The sequence below is a fragment of the Lagenorhynchus albirostris genome, chromosome 20 (genome assembly GCF_949774975.1).
Source record: "Lagenorhynchus albirostris chromosome 20, mLagAlb1.1, whole genome shotgun sequence".
In the NCBI taxonomy this organism is placed as follows: Eukaryota; Metazoa; Chordata; class Mammalia; order Artiodactyla; family Delphinidae; genus Lagenorhynchus; species Lagenorhynchus albirostris.
Window position 1 is genome coordinate 28,275,731 of NC_083114.1, and position 23,059 is coordinate 28,298,789.

General features: G+C 39.6%; 1 protein-coding gene across 1 annotated transcript in view; it reads left to right on the forward strand.

Moving 5' to 3' along the window:
• Window positions 1-23,059, forward strand: part of ANKFN1 (ankyrin repeat and fibronectin type III domain containing 1) — a 138,572-nt gene that overhangs the window by 48,083 nt on the left and 67,430 nt on the right. Inside the window, exon 5 of the mRNA XM_060134735.1 lies at window positions 20,470-20,567. Within this exon, the coding sequence (XP_059990718.1) occupies window positions 20,470-20,567 (98 nt within the window). The remainder of the gene's footprint in view (window positions 1-20,469; window positions 20,568-23,059) is intronic.

Consider the following 23,059-nt stretch of genomic DNA (forward strand, 5'->3'; position numbering starts at 1 on the left):
GCCACGCCAGCATGTGGGATCTTAGTTCCCCAACCAGGGACCGAACCTGTGCCCTTTGCAGTGGAAGCATGAAGTCTTAACCACTGGACCACCAGGGAAGTCCCTGTTTTATCTTCTGATTTCCTATCTAAAAATAAAAACATTTGGGGGGAAAAACAAATAATTGATCAAAATACATAAGTGAAAATAGTCTCAGGGCATGTCTTTATGCTATTAGCCATCATTCATACTTTGATATAAAGTAATTTATTATTAGATGTGTCTTTTATTTTTTATTAGAAGTTTTTCTTCTGGGACAGCTGGGTTCAGAATTTTGATAATGGGAGAAGGCAGGGTGGTAATTTGGAAGTTTGGCACAGTGGTGCAAGAGACTAGGCTTATTTAGAGGAACAGGATAACTCAGTGAGGACCACATAGACATTGCTCTGGATGAACAGGAGAGACCCAGAGAATGCAAGTTAGAAGGTCCCAAGGACAACTCTGAACTGTTCACAGTCTTCATCCTCTCCTTCCTTTGATGCACATTCAATGAATAGGGCACAATCTCAAGAAAACAGAACTCAGGCTCTAGAATACTGGTTCTAAACAACTTTGGTAACATTCTCCCTTAGAAAAGCTCATGGACACAATGGCTTTGCCTACCCAGGAAAAACACAGAACAAAACAAACCAAAAAATGCACTTATGCATATATACCCAGTATAGTTTATCTACAATTTCTGGACTTTCATAGACACTCTGAAGCCAAGACTTAGATTTCATAGTGGTCCATTAACTTCAGGTTAAGGACCCCATGACTGGTTAATATTTGCAGACCGTTCCAAAGTTTGTCAAGTATTTTTCATATCATGATGTCATTTAACAACCCAATTCGCCAGGCACCCTGTCATCTTACTCATGAGAAAACAGAACATCAGCCGGTTTTTCAGAGTATATCTTTTATTTCTATCTATATGGAAAAATATCCAGAAGGAAAGTCAAGAACTGGTATCCGTGCTTTTTGCCTCCGGGAAGCAAGTTAAGGGAGAATTCAACTTTCTGTAGTGTTTGTATATTTTCCATGTGTGATGTCACTTTTTAAAAAAAAAGAAAGATATCAGATCTCCCACTTTCAAACCTGCATTTTTATATCCCTTTCAATAGGTGAAATAATGGGTACACTTAGAAAAGTCAGATATTTTCAATGTCTTCTGAAAATGAAAACTTTTAATACAATTTATATATCATTTTAAAATCACTTATCCCCTAACACTAGTCAGATAATTTACAGGTAAATAATACATTTTATTTATTTATTTTTTAACATCTTTATTGGAGTATAATTGCTTTACAATGGTGTGTTAGTTTCTGCTTTATAACAAAGTGAATCAGTTATACATATACATATGTTCCCGTATCTCTTGCGTCTCCCTCCCTCCCACCCTCCCTATCCCACCCCTCTAGGAGGTCACAAACCACAGAGCTGTCTCCTTGTGCTATGCGGCTGCTTCCCACTAGCTATCGATTTTACGTTCGGTAGTGAACCTAGGGGTAAGACGGGAATAAAGACACAGACCTACTAGAGAATGGACTTGAGGATATGCGGAGGGGGAAGGGTAAGCTGTGACAAAGTGAGAGAGTGGCATGGACATATATACAATAATACATTTTAAAAGTAAATTTCTTTGCAGCATGATGAGACTGTATCTTGCTAATACATGGCACTTATATTTGTAACAATTAAATGTGTTATTGGGTGTCCTTGGCTTTTGACTTGCAAATTAGTTTTCAGTAAAATTACTGGACTGTGGAATTTTATGCCAGATTTTTGGATACATATTTTACTTATTTTTTGGGCTAAAGTAAGTAAAATTTCTCTTCTTCATTCTCCAGTTCCAGGCAGCATTTAGCCACACCTCCCCCACTCCCACATTTTTAAGTATTTCTTCTCTTTGTGTGCTACTAAAATTTTTAGGTAACTAAATAATCAATATCTAGTGTTTGTACATGTTTTTTAAAAATCAAAACCCTGAATCGGGAAATGCTTATTACTTTTCTATTTTGAGGCTTAAAGAAATAAAAAAAATGGTGGGACATCTATAAACAAATAAGGATGATGAACACCTTGATATGAGACCTTACCATTCAAAATGATTCAAAATAAATTATTGAGTGGTGAGCCGGAAACACTTAAATTCAGCTGTGATCCAACTCCAGTAGGTTTTTTAGTTTCTATTAAACACGAAAGAATCTATTCCATAAAGCAGAAAGCCAAAGCAGAGTAATTATTTTTGGTTTCTGCCTGGACTTTCATTTACTGCTGAAGCTCAATGGCAGATCTGGTGATGCAAAGATGAACTTCAAGAAGAGCCTTCCACCAGCTTTTCCATGTTTCAGGTCTAGAACTGCAGTTGTCCAGGTTCCCAAAGTCCTGGCCTAGGAGGGTGAAAAGCAACAGCGCATTTGTGCAGAAGCAGTCAGATGATGTGATTCCAGCATTTGTCAACACCATCCAACAGTTACTCTGAGTAGATTCATCTTAGTGACTGAGTTGAAGTGAGGGAAAAAAAAAAAGAATGGTGTAGAAAGGTCACTGTTCTCAGGCATACCAGACCTTCGTGGGAAATCTAAGTTATCTGTGCACAATGTTGGTAGTGAATGAGCTGGGCAGACACCCCAAACATTATAAACCATAAGCCCTACAGAAAACAAAGAGTTTTGGGGCCATGTGTCACACAGACATGTGGTTTGGTTTGTGTAAGAACTGAAGTCAGAAATTGTACAGCTGAGTTTTAATACCTGCACCTACTAGCTATCTGAAAGTGAATGAAACACTCTTAAGAATTAGCTCCCTTACTTGAAATTTAAGAATAAGAATTAACCCAGCAGAGCTAGTGAGATTTAAATGTCTCCCATTACCCTCCTTACACCAACACTGGTCATCAAGTTAAAATATGAACTGATCATGTCATTCCCCTGCTCATTAGCCTTCACTGGCTCCCATGAGATTAAAAAAAAACAACCCTCAGCATTGCAATCAATGCCATATCAGCATTGACTCACATATCAGCCCATCCCTCAGCCCCCACATCCTTCTTTCCTCTGCTGCAAAGCATCCCTCCTCTACCTTATCATGCTCAACTCTTTCAACCCTCAGTTTCTCCCCCTGCAATGCCCTTCTCTGGGCAGTAAAATCCTACTCGATCTTCAAAACCCAGACCAAACATTGCCTTTCTTTATTCCAACCCCTCTTCCAACTTTGATGGTCCTTGGAACTTCAACAACACTTTGTTCACCTGCAAGATCACATCTTACTATAATTGCCTGTATCTTTATCCATCTGCCCATTGATCTGTGGGTCCTAGGGCAAGGATGATGTCTTATTTTGTGTTTATATCCCATCACCCAGCTCAGTGCCTTCCAATCTTAAAGCTGCTCAAAAAATTATGTACTCATATATGGAAATGTGAATACATGAAGGTGTTTTTAAACTGGAAAGTGTCATTTTAACGTAGTAATTAGCATTATAAAAGGTGAAGAACCTGAGCAATAAGGAGAATTTGGTCCCAGAGTTTTGTACTTGAAAACAATTTGTATCACAACCCTTCTCAATCTAGATGCCACATGTTTTTCCATGATCCTGCAGAGGAATGGGTGGGTGCACCAGCAGGTGAACCCCTTGGAGTTACAAGGCATAACAGCACCCTACCCTTCATTGTGGGACACAGCCGGTCCATGGAACTGTACCTTCATCTGACGGCTAACTGAAGATTCAGGAGGCACATTTCTCAGACTTTCTCCAAATCAAAACTCACGAACCTGTGTACCTCTATGATTTCCTCTCTGCAGCTACTGTTTTCCTCACCTCTCAGTCCATGCTGAAGTGTCATTTAACTATGAGGGAAAGAGGCACTGGATTTTGAGACCAGACAGACACAGGTTCGAAATCTAACCCTCCCAATTCATTCCCCGTGTGTGGCCTTGGACGGTGTACTCAGTCTTGCAGAGCCTGTGACCTCACTTCTAAAATGAGAAAAATGCATAACAGGGTGGTTGTGAAAATCAAATGAGAAAAATGTGGAAGAAGGTATTGCAATCTAAAAATGTTTTAGAACTGTAAATTGTTATTCCCATGGCGAGAAGTAGACTTAGCAGCCACAGTTTCCCCTTCTTTTGTTACTTCTTCCCCCAGTTCTCCCTCCTGGATTCTTTTCAGAGGACCCACAGTACAGATATACATCTCACTGGGCTTGGGTCTGCTTCTGCAGAGAGGAGTATTTGCTCGAGCCCCTAGTAAGTCTGATCTACTTTCTTCTCCGCAAAGGAGAACTTCTGCAGGGGAAATAACAGTTTCAGCAGCCCCTGTGGTAACAAAGCATTTCTTTGATCTCTTGCCACTATCTGAGTGTTGTTTTGAAAGCTACTTAAGGATGAAAGTATCCTCCAAAAAACCCACTGTCAAAGGAGATTTCAGCTCACCTCAAATTCAACCAACTCTTGAGGTTTTGCATGTGTAAAAATGAGATGGGGACAGCTACATAAGTACTGAACGAGCAAAGAGATGTCAATGTTTTTATTACTGTTTGCAATTGAACTTTGAGTAAAGCTGAAACCAGTTACATACACCTGGAGAGAGGGCATGGTTTTTGATATGACCACGATATTTGATTTGGGAATTTTTAAGTATACAGCGTTGCTAATAGCTCTTAGTTTAAAAAAAAACAAAAAAAAACAAAAAAAACGTTGAACTCCAGAATTCACTATTTCCTATGAGAGCTTGAAATGCCAAACACTTGAGTTTACATAAAAATTTGGCTCACAGATGCCTCAGTGAATAGGAAAAGGTATCTCGTGGTGGCTAACAAGAAGTCAGGCACTTTCCTCCTCCTCACAAAGGGCAAAGATAATGCCAGCCCTGAGCGGGTACCCCATCGTACATGGATCACAGCACTAGTAGTATCTTTCTGGTCTCCCTGACTACAGCCTTGCCTCTCTCCAGTTTTTCTCCCACAAGCTATAACAGTGATCTTTCTAAAATGCAAATGTGATAATACAATGGCTTAATCTTTCAATAGCTCCAAAATGCCTTCAGAATAATGTTGACACTTGTTAGCATGATGAGCTCCTGCCTCCCTGTGGAATCCCATCTCTAACTAAAGCCACACCCCCCATCCCATTCACCTCTTCTGTTCCCCATAATCTCCCTGCCTTTTCTTGACCACAGCACAATTCTGTGCCTTTGCACACCCACAAACTTCTGCCTGGAGTGCCTTTAACCATTCTCTTCCCTTGGCAGACCTACACATCCTTCAAGAGTCTGCCAAGATCCAGCTTGTCCAGAAGGTTATCCCTAACCACCCTCTCCCCCGACTGTTGAGGGTGCCCCCACTCTAAGCCTGCCTCTATCACAGCACTTATCTTATTCCATTATAACCTCATATTGACTTGTCTGTGTTCCACATTGTCTTGAGGGCTGGGATCAGGCTTATTCATATTCACATCCTCAGCACTTTACATCATCTGGTACCTAACAGGGCAGCACTGAAAGTCTGATAAGTCAGTCAGCCAAACAGCACTACATTGAAAGTTGAAGTTGATTTCTTATCCCAAACATGCCAGGAATTAACTTGGTGTTGGACAAATAGATACAAAATTCAATAAACTCAACTATGTTTATTTATTGAAATCCGATTATGTATATATCCCTCCAGTAAGTCCACATAATTCTTTCTCTCACTGTGGGCCAAGTACTTTACTATCAAGATTTAAACATCGCCACTGACTTTCCTGCCTTGCCTTGTTATCTTAGAATAGATAAAAGACTTTTCAAAATCTAGAGAGCTTCATCTTCCCACAAGTGAGTAACCTCTTTTGAATGTGCAAACTAGCAGTCTTGTTCTTCATTTTTAACTGTGAATGTGACAAAGTCTTCTTTATTAAATAAATTATTGTAATCATTCATTTAAGACATCTGTACTGGAAACCTACTAAGTGCCATTTGCCCCCATGGACCCAGATAAAAGGCATGGGTGGATCTGCCAGTTAAACAAATGAGCTGTAAAACACTCAACAAACATTTTAGGTCCAAGCTACTGATTCAAATATGTTTTGTGAGTGTTGAAAATATAGAGACTTCACATATAAGTAGAAATGTTGAAACCAAAGGCAACAAACAAAATAGAGATAACTACAGCACTACCTCCGAGAAAAGTACTTAGCCCCTTCAAATAGCTCCAGCTAGGATATACATCGTGCGCTGTGATGTGTAACCTTTCAGAGGGATCTGAGGGGAAAAAAATACATGTATGTTGCTTACAATATGAAGGGTTTTCTCTAATACCCCGAAGCCCATATGGCATTTCTGGACCCCAAGTAAAGAACCCCCATATCAACATATTGAGGTTTGTGCCCTCAACATCAGCTAGTCTGATCATCCACATAGAAGCAGCATCTGAGACTGGGATTGGAGGACAGGGCTCCGTCTCCCTGAGAAGCTCTGAAAGGCTTATTCTTGCCTTGATGGGAAAATCTAAAGCCTGAATTTTTCAGGATCAATAAGGGCACCTTGTTGAGTAATTTACAGTAGAACGTGAAAACAAATACTGAAGGGAAGTGCCCAAATAGCACATTCCCCTTGGTGAGACACAAAGGGAAGAGGACTATGGCTAGCTGCACCTAAGGTGGTCTCGTTCTTCCTTTTCTTTGCTTTCTTCCTTCTTCCTTCCCTCCTTCCTCCCTTCCTTCCTCCCTTCCTGCTCATCTCTCTCTTCCTTCCTTCCCTCCTTTCGTTCTTCTTTTCCCTTCCTGTCTTCCTTTCCTTATTTATTTCATTCTCCCACAAATTCCTCTGGATCCTGGGGGACCGCTCCTGCTTTGGAGTTGGTTTGTTCCCAGGCCGTTCATCCTACCTCTGACCTCAGCTTAAGCGTCTCTAGCCAGAGGAGAGAGAAACGGGTGAAAAAAGACATGGGCCTTATTCAGGACTGGGGAGGGCTAGAGTTGGCTACTGGAGGAGGGTGAAGGAAGAATATCTGGCACCAGTGAGGTTACACACACAACACGGAACAGGCTCAAAATGTATGCCAGCAATTTACGAGTCTTCCGTGACTGTTCACACTTTTGCTGTTTTGTTTTCTTTAATCAGTACTTATCTTGGCCACCACAGCTACACGTAGCTGACATAAAATACAGAACACCTTCACGAGACTCACAGACCCTCAGCCTCAGTGCGGTCCCCTGCTCTGCTCAGTGGCCGCCACTCACTATCCTCGGTCCCCCCCTGAAACCACAACAAGGAAACCACAGTACTGGAGACAACTCTGGCCCTTGGGGAAAGGAGGCAGAGGTGCCAACCAGGAGCCCCTGCCGCAGGTTCACTCAGTAGAAGTCAAATATTATGAATTCTGCAGACTCTTCACAGTTGGGGCTTTCTCTAGCTTAAAAGGCCTCAACATGGCTGTTAGTCCATTTATCACTTTCTCCTCATATGGGCTTGAGAGGAAGACGAAAGAGACAGGGGTTCAAATCCAGACTCTGCACTGATAAGCTGTGTGGCCTTAAGCTAGTTATTTAAAAGCTTTGAATCTCAGTTTTCTCATTTGTAAAATGAGACAAGTATTATCTATGATATAGGATTGTTAGGAGGATTAAGTAAAATATTTAGAAGTAGATCAAAGTACCCCAATAAATATTAATAGATGTTTTCCCAGTATCCTCCAAAGATCACTAAGCACTAGCTTCATATAAACCATTACCTGTTGTTGTTTTTTCGTTTGTTTATTTTTGCGGTACGCAGGCCTCTCACTGTTGTGGCCTCTCCTGTTGCGGAGCACAGGCTCCGAACGCGCAGGCTCAGCAGCCATGGCTCACGGGCCCAGCCACTCCGCGGCATGTGGGATCTTCCCGGACCGGGGCAGGAACTCGCGTCCCCTGCATCGGCAGGCGGACTCTCAACCACTGCGCCACCAGGGAAGCCCCCATTATCTGTTTTTAACTGATTCAGGATTTTCTTTTTACCTTTTATTTTTTGTAACATTTTACACATGCCGTATTTTAAAAGGCAATCTATGTAACCTTTTGAAAAATAATTGGAGCTATTTTCATAGGAAAAACTGCCAACCACACCTTTTGCCAATAGTTCTTTCCCATTATCAGAAAACACTGAGCCTGACTCAGCATCAACTAGAAACACCCTTTGCTGGGGCACTTGAGGCACCCATAGCTAACGTTCTGTGAGGAACATGCTGGGATTCATGGCCCCTCACTAAAATGTGCCCTCAAACAAAGCCGTATAGACATAAGCTGGAAAAGGTGCCGTACACATTTCACTGTTTCTTGGGGTCCAGCTGACAACAAGTGTTTTCTCACTTTGACTCAGGAGGAAGAGGAAGTAAATGTCTGGCATTTTATTCAGTTAACAGCTATTTTTGGAACTATTATTACTCCACACAGGACACAATGTTGGCCACTGTAGGGGATGCAAAAATGAGTCAGACCCAGTGTCTTCCCTGAAGAAAACTAAGGGGAAGATAAAAGTTCTCATTTAACACAGTTTTTTTGAATGCCTACGATATGCACATCCTCTTCGAGGCCTGGGGATACGGTGGGGGATAAAACAGACAAACTCACGAAGCTCATATTCCTTGAATAAACAAGTAAATTTAAATAAACAAGACAATTTCAGATAATGATAAGTACCAAAAATAAAGAAGGATGATGTATTAGAGTGAGATGCAGATGAGCTTGGGAGAAATAGCTTAGTAAGTTAGAGAAAAAGAAAGTGCAGATGAAGCAAAATGGGTACAACAGTAGGATAGGGGATTCCAAAGAAGTAGGCAGGCGCCAGATCACGACTCCTTGTAGACTAGGGTCTACATATAAAGGATCAGATAGTAAATATTTTAGGCTTTGCAGGCCATATGGTCTCTATTGCAACTGTTCAAATCTGCCATTGAGACAATATATAAAAGAATGAGTGGGGTTGTGTTCCAATAAAATCTATTTATGGACACTGAAATATGAATTTCATATAATTTTCACAACTTACAATATATTTTGATTTTTTTTCAGTACAAAAACCATTCTTAGCTCATAGGCTATACAAAACAGGTGGTAGGCTGGATCTGGCCCACAGGGTCTCTGTTTGCCAACCCCTGTTGTAGACTATGTTAAGGTGTTTGGATTTTATGAGAAGTGCACTTACACGGTTTCAATGAAGGAAGGTATTGTGATATTATTTATGTTTTGAAGAGCCTGTTCTGGCTTCAGGAGACTGGGGGCAGGGGAAGTGGGTATGCACAGAGACAGAGAGACCTTCTAGTTCAGCTCTGAAACTGCCCTAGAAGTTCCAGTATGCAATGATGGTAGCTTGGATGAGGGTGATAATAATGGAGTTTAAAAAAATTAGAAGGAAACAGACTTGAAATATATTGTGCAGGTAGAGTTGAAAATACATTGCATGAGTCATTATAATACAAAATAGAGAGTATTAATGTCAGAAAAAATGACAGATGAAATTACTCTGGGGAATCAGGGAGAATGACCGGGGTTGAAGGAGCATGAGCCTTTCGTTCAAGTAGGTTTTAACAAGAGGAGATGGGAGAGGCATCAGGCTGGAAAGACAACTTGTTTCCCAAGAGTTTGCATGGTGATGAGGAAAGAACTCTGGTCTGAGATAGACTTGACCTCTCTGAACCTCCTGTCCTCATCTGTAAAAGTGGACCATAATATTAAAGCATAAGCTTCTTAAGGCCAGGGACCATGTCACTTGCCTCTCCATATCCCCACAACCTAGCTGGACAATAATCTAATATCAATTCAATAAATATTTATTGGCCTAGTATATGCTATGGCATATGCTAGCTATTAGGAAATATATATTCATAGCAATTGTCCTCAAAGAGTTTTTAAGATTGAAGAGATAACTGCACTGAGAGGTAGTTACTGTGCTACAAAGGGACAGTGTTATATCTCTGAGATACGTAACAGGGATGTTAATTTTATCTTCGGATCAGAGAAGGCTTATGTGCAGAAGTGACATTTACACTGAGGGAAAATGAGGGATAATTACGAAAGTCAGAAAGGAGAAAACATTTCCCGCAAAACAAACAGTATGTATGGAGAAGAAGCCTGACATGTTTGAGGATCTAAAAATCAGAGAGAGAAAGAGAACATGTGGGTGCAATGAGTCTGAAGCTAGAAGATGGAGAAGGCCCATGTCACCCAGGGCCTTGCAGGCCAGGATACAGATTGAGGATTTTATCCCAGGCTCAATAAGAAGTTATAAGTGAGTTTGGGGTTCACACAGACCTGGCTTTAATTCCCAGTTCTGCCACTTGTTAAATTGGTAGAATTACTGAACGAATGACTTAGCCTATCTTGCAGGAATATTGTGAGAACAAAATGACAAAATTATCTGTGAAAGAACCTGGTCGATTTTCATTAAGTGTTAGTTTTCTTTTCCTGGAACACAGGGCAAATGCAGGGAGTAGGGCAAAACAAGCCTCAGAAATTAGGTTAAATGCCCAGCAAAGAAGTCCTTATTTTGTAGATCAAGGGAAGAAAATAGAACTCTGAGGACTGTCCCTCACTCATCAATGTCCACATATAAACCCATTCAATTTGACTCAAGTCAAACCCACTCTATTTGAGACTATACTCCATACTTCTACAAGAGAGTGGGGTGGGTGTTCAAAAATCAATATGGCATGAGTCCTTTCTTTAAGGAGTTTAATTAGTTAAGGTTATAAGGAGGAAAATGGGATGTTAAAAGTGGGTATAGTAAATTTACAACAGCTAAGATTTGGAAACAAGCGTAAGTGCCCACGTAAGTGCTTCATGGATGAATGAAGATGTGGTATACACACACACACACACACACACACACACACACACACACACACAAATGGAATACTACTCAGCCATAAGAAAAGATGAAATCTTGCCATTTGCGACAACATGGATGGACTTTGAGGGTATTATGCTAAGTGAAATAAGTCAGATGGAGAAAGACAAATATTGTATGATTTCACTCATATGTGGAATATGAAAAAATTTTAAATAAAATAAATGAGCAAGACAAACTAAATAAAAACAAATGCATAGATATGGAGAAGAGAACAGTGGTTACCCAAAAGGAAGCGGGGGGAGTGGGGGAGAGCGAAACAGGTAAAGGAGTCAACTGTATGATGACAGATGGAAACTAAATTTTTGGTGGTGAGCACACTGTAGTGTGTACAGAGGTAGAAATATAATGTTATACACATGAAACCTATATAATGTTGTAAACCAATGTTACCTCAATATTTTTTTTAAAAAAATGGGTAGGAAAATGACCCCCATCCCCAAAGCCAAATGGAGTCACTTTCTCTGAATGAAAGTTGTCATCTGGCAAAAAAGTTGGAATGTTTTTGCTTTTGCCCCTGTGGCTGGTTATTTTAATTCCACGAGGACTCAACAGGATTCAGAAAGCTGCAAATTGATCACATATCTTGGACCTTGTGCGTGTAAATCACACAGATCCTGCCCTACTTTGTATCCTTTAGAAAGTAAAATAGCTTGTCAGAGTTCTCTCCCTGCAGACAAGAAGGGCATCACGCTGCTGGAAACGAAACAAAAACAAAAAATCTCAGCATCCCAGAAGCTTCCCAGAGCAGCTCTTACCCCACGGAACAGATTTCAGATGCTGCTTATTCTCAGAGAAGGAGTGTGGGGCGGCAGTCCCAGCCTTCAGATCTCTAATTGTCACTTGGTTTTGTCACAGTTGTTCCACTTTATCCATTGCAGCCTTTTAAAAGCTTATACTTCTTTAATGAACAAAAATTATCTGGACAGTTTCTCTTAAGAAGTAATCTAAAACAAGTGAAAATTTACCTGGACAACTTATAACTCAGAGATATGGCAGTGTTCCAAAGAAAAAGGAAAAGTGAGAGGTTTGTCTGAGTTAATAACCAATGTTCATATTTTCAGTCCACAGTGTCTTAAAAGTGCCCATTCATAAAACCCAGATAATCATGAAATAAAATATAATAATAATGTGTAATAATAAAATATAATAAAGAATAAAATAATAAGGAAGCCCAGACTGTTCTGTTTAGGTATGGAGCTCTTTCAGGCCATCAGAAGCAGTGGACTGGGATGTTTGCCAAACCTACTGGATGTTAGGTTTCTGTTGGCCAGCCCCTGACTCTGCCATCCTTGTTGCAGTCAAGTCCACAGATGCCTGCCCTACAGGTTGTATGCTGTGCCAATTTCAGGGTCAGCCCTGTCTTGGGCAAGAAGAACTGATGCAGGGGGTCTGAGCACCTGTACTGCCCAGTGCCTGGGTCTTGGCCACTGAACAGACCTCTCAGATGGTGACTGCTTAGTAAATGAACTTTTGCCCCAGATTCCCTCACTGTGCCACTCTTGCCTCCTAAAGGGGCTTATGTACCTCATTTTCATCTCCTGGTAACAGAATGTTACCTAAGGTACATCTGAGAAATCTGCTCCCCTTGGACACTATAACCTGCTAGTCAGGATACATCCACTCTGAGTCTATATGAGCAACCACCTAGCATTTACCCAATGGCATGATGGTAAATGTTGAACAATTGGATCTCTGGGGAAAAAAAGTACACACACATACACACACACACAAAGTCTTCTATAAATTCTACTAATAGAAAGGATATGTAGCACACAATTTACAAATAATAACAACATATACCATACACTTTTTTATAAATTCCTCATAGCCTATCAATTCTCCCAAAATGCTTTTGTTTATTTTCATGCAATGAGTGTAGTTACCATGTAAACGTTGGTTGATATTTTCATTTACTTTAAGGAATTAAAACAAAAATGAAACAATACAGACTTATAACTTGACTCATCAATGACATTCTTTGTGGAATCAAGTTACAGTTTTCGAGTACTGGAAGACTATTTCCTCAATTGTTTGGTGCTACACGCAATGTAACAGCCACAGAAACTTCTAACTTTAATCTGAATTATTAACATTTTCTCCATCACTTTCTTAAGTCTAGACCAGTGGTCAGCAAATTTCTCCTGCAAAGGGCCAGAGAGTAAATACGTTAGGCTTTGTGGACTACATATGGTCTCTGTCACATATTCTTCGTGTGCGTGTGTGCATGTGCACGCGCTTTTACAATCCTTTAAAAATGCAAAGGCCAGACCTCGGGTCGGATTTGGCTTTTGGAATTATAGTTTGCCGATACCTGGTTTAGACAGTCCACAAAATAAAAAATCAAGCCTTGGTCTTCTAGCATTTGCTCATTGCTATACTGCAAATATTCCCACCATGGCCAATTTCAAGCTACCAATGTGATGTCACTAAACAGACTGGGAAGATAAGTGCAGTAGTACATCATAATATGCTATTTCCACCTTACAGATAAAATAGGTATCAATAATCTCAAGAGCATAATTACTAGTAAAATGCAGTAAATTAGGGAGTCATGAGTTTTGAATATTTACTGTCTTTTTCTTTAACACAACTTATTTAACTTTAAGTTCATACAATTTAATTTTTAATAATGTCTGTGTTTAACAACCAGCTGGCAAAATTCCTAAAATTTTAACAATCAGCTCTTGCGAGCCATATGGGTCAACTCCAGCACCCGCTGGATTTATCCCATCTAAATGTGGATGGAGCCAAGCTCTGGCTTTCTCCTTCTCCCACTTTGTGCTGCCTCTAAAAGCTGCCCTATTATGCCACCTAATCTTAGATGTGACATGATGAGGGGATTTTGCACTTTGTACTCTGTGATAAATCTGAGACCTTCCCAACTCGTAATGTTCTAGGAAAACCAGTAGGTGAATCTACTAAGGAAAGAGATCCTATAAACGCAAAGAAAAAAGTGATTTCTATATGATCTGGGGCTTGGGGATTACCTATACTTCCGATAACTCCACTAGTGCAGATCATTCAGACTTTCTCATACCCAAATTGCAGAAATTACTGAAGGAATTTTTGTTTAAAGTCACCCCTGGTTAAGAGACCAAAAAAGTACAAAGGTGAAGCTCCGTGAATCTCACTGAAGACATTAGGCTGGCAGCAGCTGGGTCTCTAGAAGACTGGTATTCTTTCAACAAACACTTCATGCCAAGCTTGGAAAAAGAGAAAAAACTCTCAGCAGTAGTAAGAATCACAAAAATTATAGTATCGTTTATTTAGAAAGCAAAGACAATCAAGAGAAAGAATAAATTCCACCATAACAGGAGAGCCATTAGGAGATAAATAAAGAAGCAAATAGATCAGACTGTGGAGCTGACTTTTTTGCTGTTACTTTTTGCTGTTTTTTTGCTGTTACAGCTTTTTGCTGTTACTTTTGCTGTAGTATTATGTACTTTTCAAAAACCTGAACATTTAGAATCATGTCTGTATCTGTAGGTAGCTCTGTAATATGGCAGGCAAAACTAAGACAATACACAATATACATAGGTAGGGGCATATTACTTTTGTAGATGGCAGAAACTGACAATAAATAAATGAATATAGCCTTCCAATTCCAACTGTGCTTTTAATCTTCTAGAAGTAGTAGGTGCAGGAAGGATTTACTAGTGTCCAAAAAAAAAAAGGCTTTTGCCCTTAATTTAAATCATTGTTGTTCTAGGGAAATTTAATTTGGGGAAAAAAAATGTTTTTCTAATTAACTGGAAGACTGTGTGCTATGCAAACAATAAAGATTCTTGTTTGAAAGTAATGCATGCCCCTACTCCTAGAACTACCAAGGGAATTTAAAATAAAAAATGCAAGCAGCTCCAACCTCGTGTTTTGCCAGAGCTAAACAGAATTCCCAGATCCAGAGTTTTCACACGTCATTTCCCAATTTAAAACCCACAAGTGTTGAGTGGGTTCATGCTTCAGCAAGACACATCTTCTCATCTCTAGGAATGACTGCATTTGATCTTTTTCTGGGTTTCTCGGCACATCCCTCTCTCCCTCTTTCTACTTGTTGTGCTATGGTTGGCCTGAAAGGTTAGAAACTGCACAATTAGATGGATCGGGGAAGATTTCATAATGCTCTGGTGCTGGGCTGGGCAGTCGAGCCAAATTCCATTCATTAGCTAAGGCGCCGGGGTGAGTGTGGCCAGTAAAAATGCTGTTTTGGTTCCATAGAAGTGCTGATAGGGAACAGGAAATAAACTTTTATTTTTGGGGGTCCTTAGAGGCAGTATGGACAAGTGAGGAGTCTGGGATGCTGGGAATCTGGAAGCCAGGAATTAATCTCCATCTTAACTACTTACTGGGCAGCTCAAGCAACTTCCGTTCTCTTTTGACTGTATTTTTTCTAACACTGTTTTCTTATTCTTTAAGTAACAGCATCAGATTTCTGTCTACCTTATTCTTCAAGCATTCCAAAGTCATGAATCAGGTATTCAATTCACGCAACATAAACTGAGCCACCTATACTGTGCTAGGTGCTGTGATAGATGCTTTGGAAACTGGTATTAATACAACTTGGTTCATGCTCTCAAAGAGCTTATAGACTAAAGAGGAGACAGAGCTCTTAAATACAAAACAATAAAGCAAGTGCAATGTAAGAGACATATTAAAATTACTATGGGAAAGCTGGCAAAGGAGCTTCCCTTGGAAAGCCAAGAAAAGCTATGGTAAGGAAGGATCATTGAACCAGGGGTTTGAATGAAGGGGTAGAAGATTTTGAGGAAGGAGAGCATATTATAAGAGAAAACAGCATAAGCAATGGGTCTGAGGTCGAGTGACCAGTGAGGCTCAAGTGGAAAGCCTGAGTAAGGCCTGGGCAAGAGGCAGGAGGATAACTTTTACAGTCTGTCCTCCTGGTGTGTGAAGAGGATAAAACAACTCTAGACTTTGAGGCATTTGAGATTTGAGGGAGAACCTGGACAATAGCAGTTTTTAGATTTTTTTTTTAATCAACTGAATAGAAATTAGATATTGCTGCAACGTTATCTCTTTATGCCTTTCCTTTTGCACAGTCTTCACCTCTCAAAAAGCTGGCCTGAAGAGTGTTATCACTCTGCAGTTACACTGAAGAGTGTTATAACTCTTCAGGGTTTGTTAATCACACAGTCCACACCATGAGGCTTGAAATTTACCTGCACTTTGACTAAGTTCTCAGCTTGTGTGCCCTAACACTTCCAGTTATGAATTTTCTACTCTTCTCACTGATTCTGGGACATTCCTCCTCACATTATAGACTTCAGATGACGAGGGGAAACCTTCTGGAGCTCTGTTTTCTTCTTAAGCTTGGTCTGTGGTTTATAACAGCTGCCATCAGGAAAATGGTGATGGTTCAGGTAGAAACTCTCTTGCCCAACTGCTCTACATTTCTAAAGCTTAGATAAAAATGAAATACTTGTTAAAATAACAGAACTTCACATTTAAAATATTCATAGCTATTTGATACACATAGAGTGAATCACAGTTTGAGCCAGAGCCAATTTTTAAGAAATACTAACACCTAGGTTTTGTCTGGTACCTTTCGTACTAACGTTCAACTGCTTATGAGCCACTGTATGATTGAACCCTGCTTCTATTTCCCAGACCTAAGTAGAAACAGTTGCCCTGATCTTTATCTTAAAACTGTAAGTCTTATATAGTTTTAAACTTCATATACATGGCTCCAACCTTTCAGGGATTTAGAGCAGACTTATAAGTGATTTTTCTCATGGCTTTAATATTAAGTCTTTAAACTACCTACACATAACTTTCCAGAGAGACCATGCTAAGTTGCCTTCTTAGAATTCCCAGTTGGCTCTCAAAGTGATTCCGGCTCATTCTATTTCCAGAAGTGAGCAGAAGCTCCTTTCTTTATGTCAAGAGTCCATCAACCCAAGGAAGTACACAGAGGGAAAAAACTATAGGTTGCCCCAGAACAGACTGGCCATTCCAACATGGAGAATTTTTTTCCTTCCATGTAGACCTTCTCTTTCTCTAGACCCTTCCCCCTTTGAAACCTCGACATATTATAAGATCTAATTAGACTTAAAGGGTTAAAACTTTCTATTAACTCCTAAAGAAGAACACACCTCCCTACAAACCTGCTTCTATTTGTTTTTGTTGTTGTTGTTTTTGAAGAAGCCAGGCCCTCTTTTCCACCTGAAACATGCTTTGTAGAACTATTTCAATGGAACATGACAGGGGCTTCCCTGGTGGCGCAATGGTTGACAGTCCGCCTGCCAATGCAGGCGGGTTCGTGCCCCGGTCCAGGAGGATCCCGCGTGCCGCGGAGCGGCTGGGCCCGTGAGCCACGGCCGCTGAGCCTGCGCGTCCGGAGCCTGTGCTCCGCAACGGGAAAGGCCACAGCAAGGAGAGGCCACAGCAGTGAGAGGCCCACGTACCGCAAAAAAAAAAAAAAAAAAAAAAAATAGAACATGACAGCTTTCATTCAAAAATAAATTGTTGTTTCTTCAGAAATTTTAAAGATTGCATCTTTGAGCAACTTTTCTTTAATCATTTCTCAAATAATCTGGTCTTGTTCCCACTAATCCCTAGCTCTTCTTTTGGGATGTACCCTGAATCCTTAGCCTGAAATCAGAAGCTCTTGATCCTCAGTCTTGGGCTTGGGGCTTCACCACATCAGTGAACCATGCATGTCTCAATGGCAACCAAAGATATTTTTGTTTCTAGAATTTTCCTATATTCTTTGTTCTTTCTAGATGTCCTTGCACATGTGCTACTAATTTTCATTTTGTTTGTGATAATTCCCTCAACGACTGCTCTTTTTTCTTTAGCTTAAAATAATATGCAACACTATTCTCTGATTACAAACCCTCTCTAATTTGACCTTAAGAAACTTGGCTTTTTCAAGAGCTAGTAGCTCATAGGCATGATAAAACAACTGGGGAAAGAAGTATACATACATACCTATATATATATAACACATATATTAAAATACATACATATATATGTTTCAGAATATGTATTTATAATAAGGTATAGGCTTGATTTGAGAGTAAACATACAACCTTAATCATTTGATTCTAATTAGATTTTACAATATGCCTAAGAGCTTCAAAGGGCAAGAGTCTGGAGAAGGAGAAGATTCACATGGAAGAAAAATATCTCCATGTTGGAAAAGCAGTCTATTCTGGATGTGTGTGTGTACATATGTATATGCATACAATAAAACAAATATATATGTATTTGATGTGTACAATATTTAGTAAGCATCTTCTGTGCACCAAGCACACAGATCCAAGTGTGGATCTAGAGAGGGAAGAAATGACTAACACTTTTCTTATTCTCAAATTTCTCACAATCTAACGAGAAAAGGAAGCATAATATATGTGTAATAAATCTTGTTTTTATATAAATTAAGGACTTGGGAACACATAAAAGATGTATTTAATCAATTATTCCTGAGGAATTTAGAGCATTAGTAGGGTTTTGACAAGCAAAGGTTGGAAGATGAACACAAGACAGAGGCATACAAATGCACAGAATAATAAACAGGTAACAAGGACTTTGCTTTGGGAAATGGCAGGACATAAGGATAGTAGAGTAAGGCTGGGACTACATTATGAAGGTCTTTGAATGCCTTGTTAGGGTTTAACTTTACTTTGGAAATCAACTGGACACTATGAAAAGATTTTATGAGGAGAAACTAAACAATTAGATCTGCATTTTAAAACTATAATTCGGGCTATAGTAAGAAGATTGTATATAAGGATAAGGAGATGAACAGAAAAATCAATTAGAGTTTATCAATTAGGCCTACAAAAAAATCAATTGCAGAGTTCATGCTCAGGATTATAAGGGTCTGCTCTAGAATAGCTTCAGTGTGAGGAGGAGAGGGAAATTTCTGGGAGACATTTAAAAATAGAACCTACTGGGTTTAGTAATCAACTGGTTGTGAGGAATTGGGGAAAAAGAGGAAGCAGGATGCACTGAGTTTTGGGGTTGGTTGACTGGATGTGTGGCAGTGCTAAATGAGCTAAAATTAAGAAAAAAAAAGAGGAGAAACATATTTTGGTAAGGAAAAGTACTTAATGGAGTACTTCCACTCAAGTGGAGTGGGGACACTCAGGTGGAAATTTACAGAAAGAAGTCAGAGCTCCAGAGAGAAGCTAAACCTAGAATTACAGTTTTAAGAGTCATTGTTGGAGCCATAAAAGTGGATAAGGTCACTACCTGGGACAAGCATGAATGAAAAAGGAGCCAAACCCTCAAGGAACAACACATCAAAGGACAAAGAAAGGGAGGAACCAGGGAGAGCCTGAAAAGAGGGAATCAGGAGGCAGAAGCAGCAGAAGACAGGGTGCAACCGAAACCAAGGGGAAAGAAGGTTGCAAAACACGGGGGGAGGCCAAAGTGGCAGGATTTCCCAAGAAGAGGCTGTTGTGGATGATCAAAGCACTAGGAATTTTAGGAGCGCAATTTCAAGAGAGTGAGGATAGCAAGCTAGATTCCCAGGAGCATAATGAAGAGAAGCAGAGGAGGCAGGGGCAGCAACTCTGAACAGAGGGATTGTGTGACTCTAGGGGAACAGCAGGATTTAGAGATGGTTTGGCTTAATTTTGAAGTATTTAAGTGTCATAGAGAATATAATTTAAATCTTAAGGCCTATAGCTTGTCATCATGAGGTTTAGAACATGCAGGCCTTGTCTTCCATGTGACTGAAGCTCCTGCTTCATTTAGGATTGCCTCAAATCCTGCCATGTGTAAACGGTCACTTAAGACCCTTTTTACTGATGATGTACAATTTCTCTCTCCTGATCACGGTTTTTTCAACCAGAGGAAAATGTTATGAAAGAGCGTGTCTCACAGTAAAATGGGGTGTTACAATTTGGGTGTTAAGATTTAACTGTGAATGAACACCCACTTTGGGGACGTCAGGTGTGTGGGGACCACCAAAGAGATCAGTCACAAATCCCAAATTCTCCAGCTGAAAAGAAGCCTAATGAAAAAGCCTGGAAGGCAGTATCAGGGAGGAGAATGAAAGCCAGGGGAGCAGCATACGACACACTAAAGGAAGAGGGTGATTCCAGAAGGAAAAGGAGTCAAATTATGTGGAAGGAAATGAAAGGAGGCTTCTTCATTTGGGATGAGAATGCCCCTGGGAGCTCGAAGTAGCACTCTCAGCAAAATGGTGAAACAGAAACCAGACGTGGGGAACAAACAGAAGGTAATATCCTAATGAGCCCTTCACTTCTTACATGAAGTAAATAACATCTATATACAATGAACTTTTATATATAATGTGCCTGCGTGTGTCTATATACATATATACATACATACACATTAAGGTATATTATTCACTGTTGAATGATTACTTTATTCCCCACCTCTGTTTTAAAAAATAATGGTGAACTTGGAAACTGACTTATGCCGAGGAGAATTGTTGGATGTGCCAATACAGGGAAAGGAGGGTAAACTTACTGTTTTTGAGAGAGATTATATGCTAGAGTTTCTATGATGCTTCTTGGTAGATGACTATTCTCTCTTTCTTTCTTTTTCTCTTTCCCTCCCTCCCTCCCCCTCTTCCCCCCTCCCCTTTCCATCCAGTGGAATGGAGCATGTCTAAAGACTTTTGTCCCTTGGCTGGAGAAATCATCATGGAAAACCTGCAGACCCTGAGATGCACAATCACAGGACTCACAATGGTAAACACCATTAGACTTCCCATTCCCCTACCCCTGATGCTTGTGCTGGGATATTCACACATCCCAGCAACAGCCAACGCCCAGTCCTCTGGCAACAACTGCCACTCGTTAAGCGTGCTATGTCTGGTACCCATAATCTGAACCCCACAAAGGAGTAAGCAGACAGCATGAACCACTTTGTAAGCTGCCATGTTCTACAGAGATCAGAAAAAGACCGGCCTCATGCAAGCCTTGAAAGCTGCTGCTTTCTGGATCGCAGGCTAATCTTTGCGGAGGGATCAAAGGCTCTATGAGATCCAATTTTGACTCCCTGTCTGATGGTAAAAATAATAGCTTCATCTAACCCTCATCCCCACAGCCTCAGTTGAGATCAGTCATCAATTGGAGTCACACAATTTCCTGAGAGAAACCCTTTTCCCTTGATTAAAAAAAAAAAAAAAAAATCTGCCCAAATGTGCTTTCACAGAAAAGAAACTATATGTGGTGGCACTACATTTCTCAGTAACCTGAACCAATTTAAACTGTGAATGAAAAACTGGAAGACTGTGCTTATTTGTTTAACCAATCTAAACTTAAGTGTTAATTATTTATAGAACTATAAACCATATAAGCATATGAAATGCAGAAAATAAAAACACCTAACAAATCAGTCCAGACTGGAACAAACCCTATATTTCCTCAAACAATTAAATGCAACAAAACTGGATCATCAAAATCTTTTCAACTGAAAAAGATTTTAAGTAAACTTAAATTAAACCTGTACCTTTTTATCCAATTCAAGTAATTAATATCTTAGGACATTCATATGTGAGAGGTAGAAGGAGAATTTTCTTGTTGTTTTTCTAAAAGGTTAGTCAATTAAAACAGTTATCTGTAAAGCGTAATCCTGAAGCCCAGAATTAAAAATCTGTGTTAGGTTGCACCTCTTCAAGTTTGAACCAGCTTATTCTAATAGAATTCTTGGTGGTTGGGTCACCATCACAGAATCTTAACTTTTAGTCTTACTTACACATATACACCAGGGGCCAAAACCGTGGATTAGCAGAACAAACAAACCCCTGAATGGGTGGCCCCTACAGATGCTATTGTCATCTGATTCCCAACCCTATAGCTCACATGATGGAAGAGGGGCAGAGAGAACCCGAGGGAATTTCCGCTGCTTGAAAGAAAAAGTGATATGGTGATAAAAATGGAAAACTCTCCATAGAGAGGTTCTCTAATATTTGAACTAATTTCTTACAGGGATTAAGGTTTTGCAGTTGGTCATCCAATGAGAGCAACACAGACCCTATCCTAATCACATAAAAGCCTAGAAGTAGATTTACACTTCAGAGAATCCCCATATCCTTGAGGTACCTAGAAACCCATTTTTAATGTTATAAAAATCAAGTTTACGATATGGTAGGGCCAATACTATTAAATCCCTAGCAAAGGCTCTACAACGATTGCTATTTTTTTTTAACTTCAAACACCACTTTACAAATTTTGCAAGCAATGCTTTAACAAGTGCTGACTCCTAAAATACCCCTTTGGGTTCACCAGAAAAAAAAAATTCCTCAAAACAAAAATATAAAAGCATAAAACATTTTAAAATATTATAAGCAAACAAAAAACAACTCCTTAATTCTTTTTTTAAATTGAAGTATAGTTTATTTATAATGTTATATTAATTTTGGATGTAGAATGTAGTAATCCAATATTTTTATAGATTATACTCCACTTAAAGTTATTAGAAAATATTGGCTATATTCCCTGTATTATACATTATATCCTTGTATCTTATTTATTTTTTACCTGGTAGTTTGTACCTCTTAATCCTCTTCTACTATCTTGCCCCTCCCCTCTGGTCACCACTAGTTTGTTCTCTACATCCTGAGTCTGTTTCTTTTTTGTTACATTCCCTAGTTTGTTTGTTTTATTTTTCAGACTCCACATATAAGTGATATCATACAGTATTTGTCTTTGTCTGACTTATTTCACTAAGCATAATAACCCTCCAGGCCCACCCATGTTGTTGCAAGTGGCAAAATTTCACTCTTTTTTAGGGCTGAGTAATAATCCATTGTGTGTGTGTGTGTGTGTGTGTGTGTGTGTGTAATCACATCTTCTTTATCCATTCATCTGTTAATGGACACTTAGTTTGCTTCCATACCTTGGTTATTGTAAATTATGCTGCTATGAACACTGGGGTGCATATATCTTTTCAAATTGGTGTTTTGTTTTCTTTGGATAAATACCCAGAAGTGGAATTGCTGGATCACATGGCAGCAGTTCTATTATGTTTTTGAGGAGCCTCCATACAGCCACAACTCCTTAATTCTTAATGTCATAAAACATTAAAGCATATAAACCATTGTCTTAATAATGGTTTTAAAACTGAAGTAGCATCAAAGAACTAATTTTTAAAATGTCTGAATAACTGAGTAAAGGATATTTATTGCAGCATTATTTATTTAGCATAAAATGTGGAAACAATCTAAATGTCCACTAAT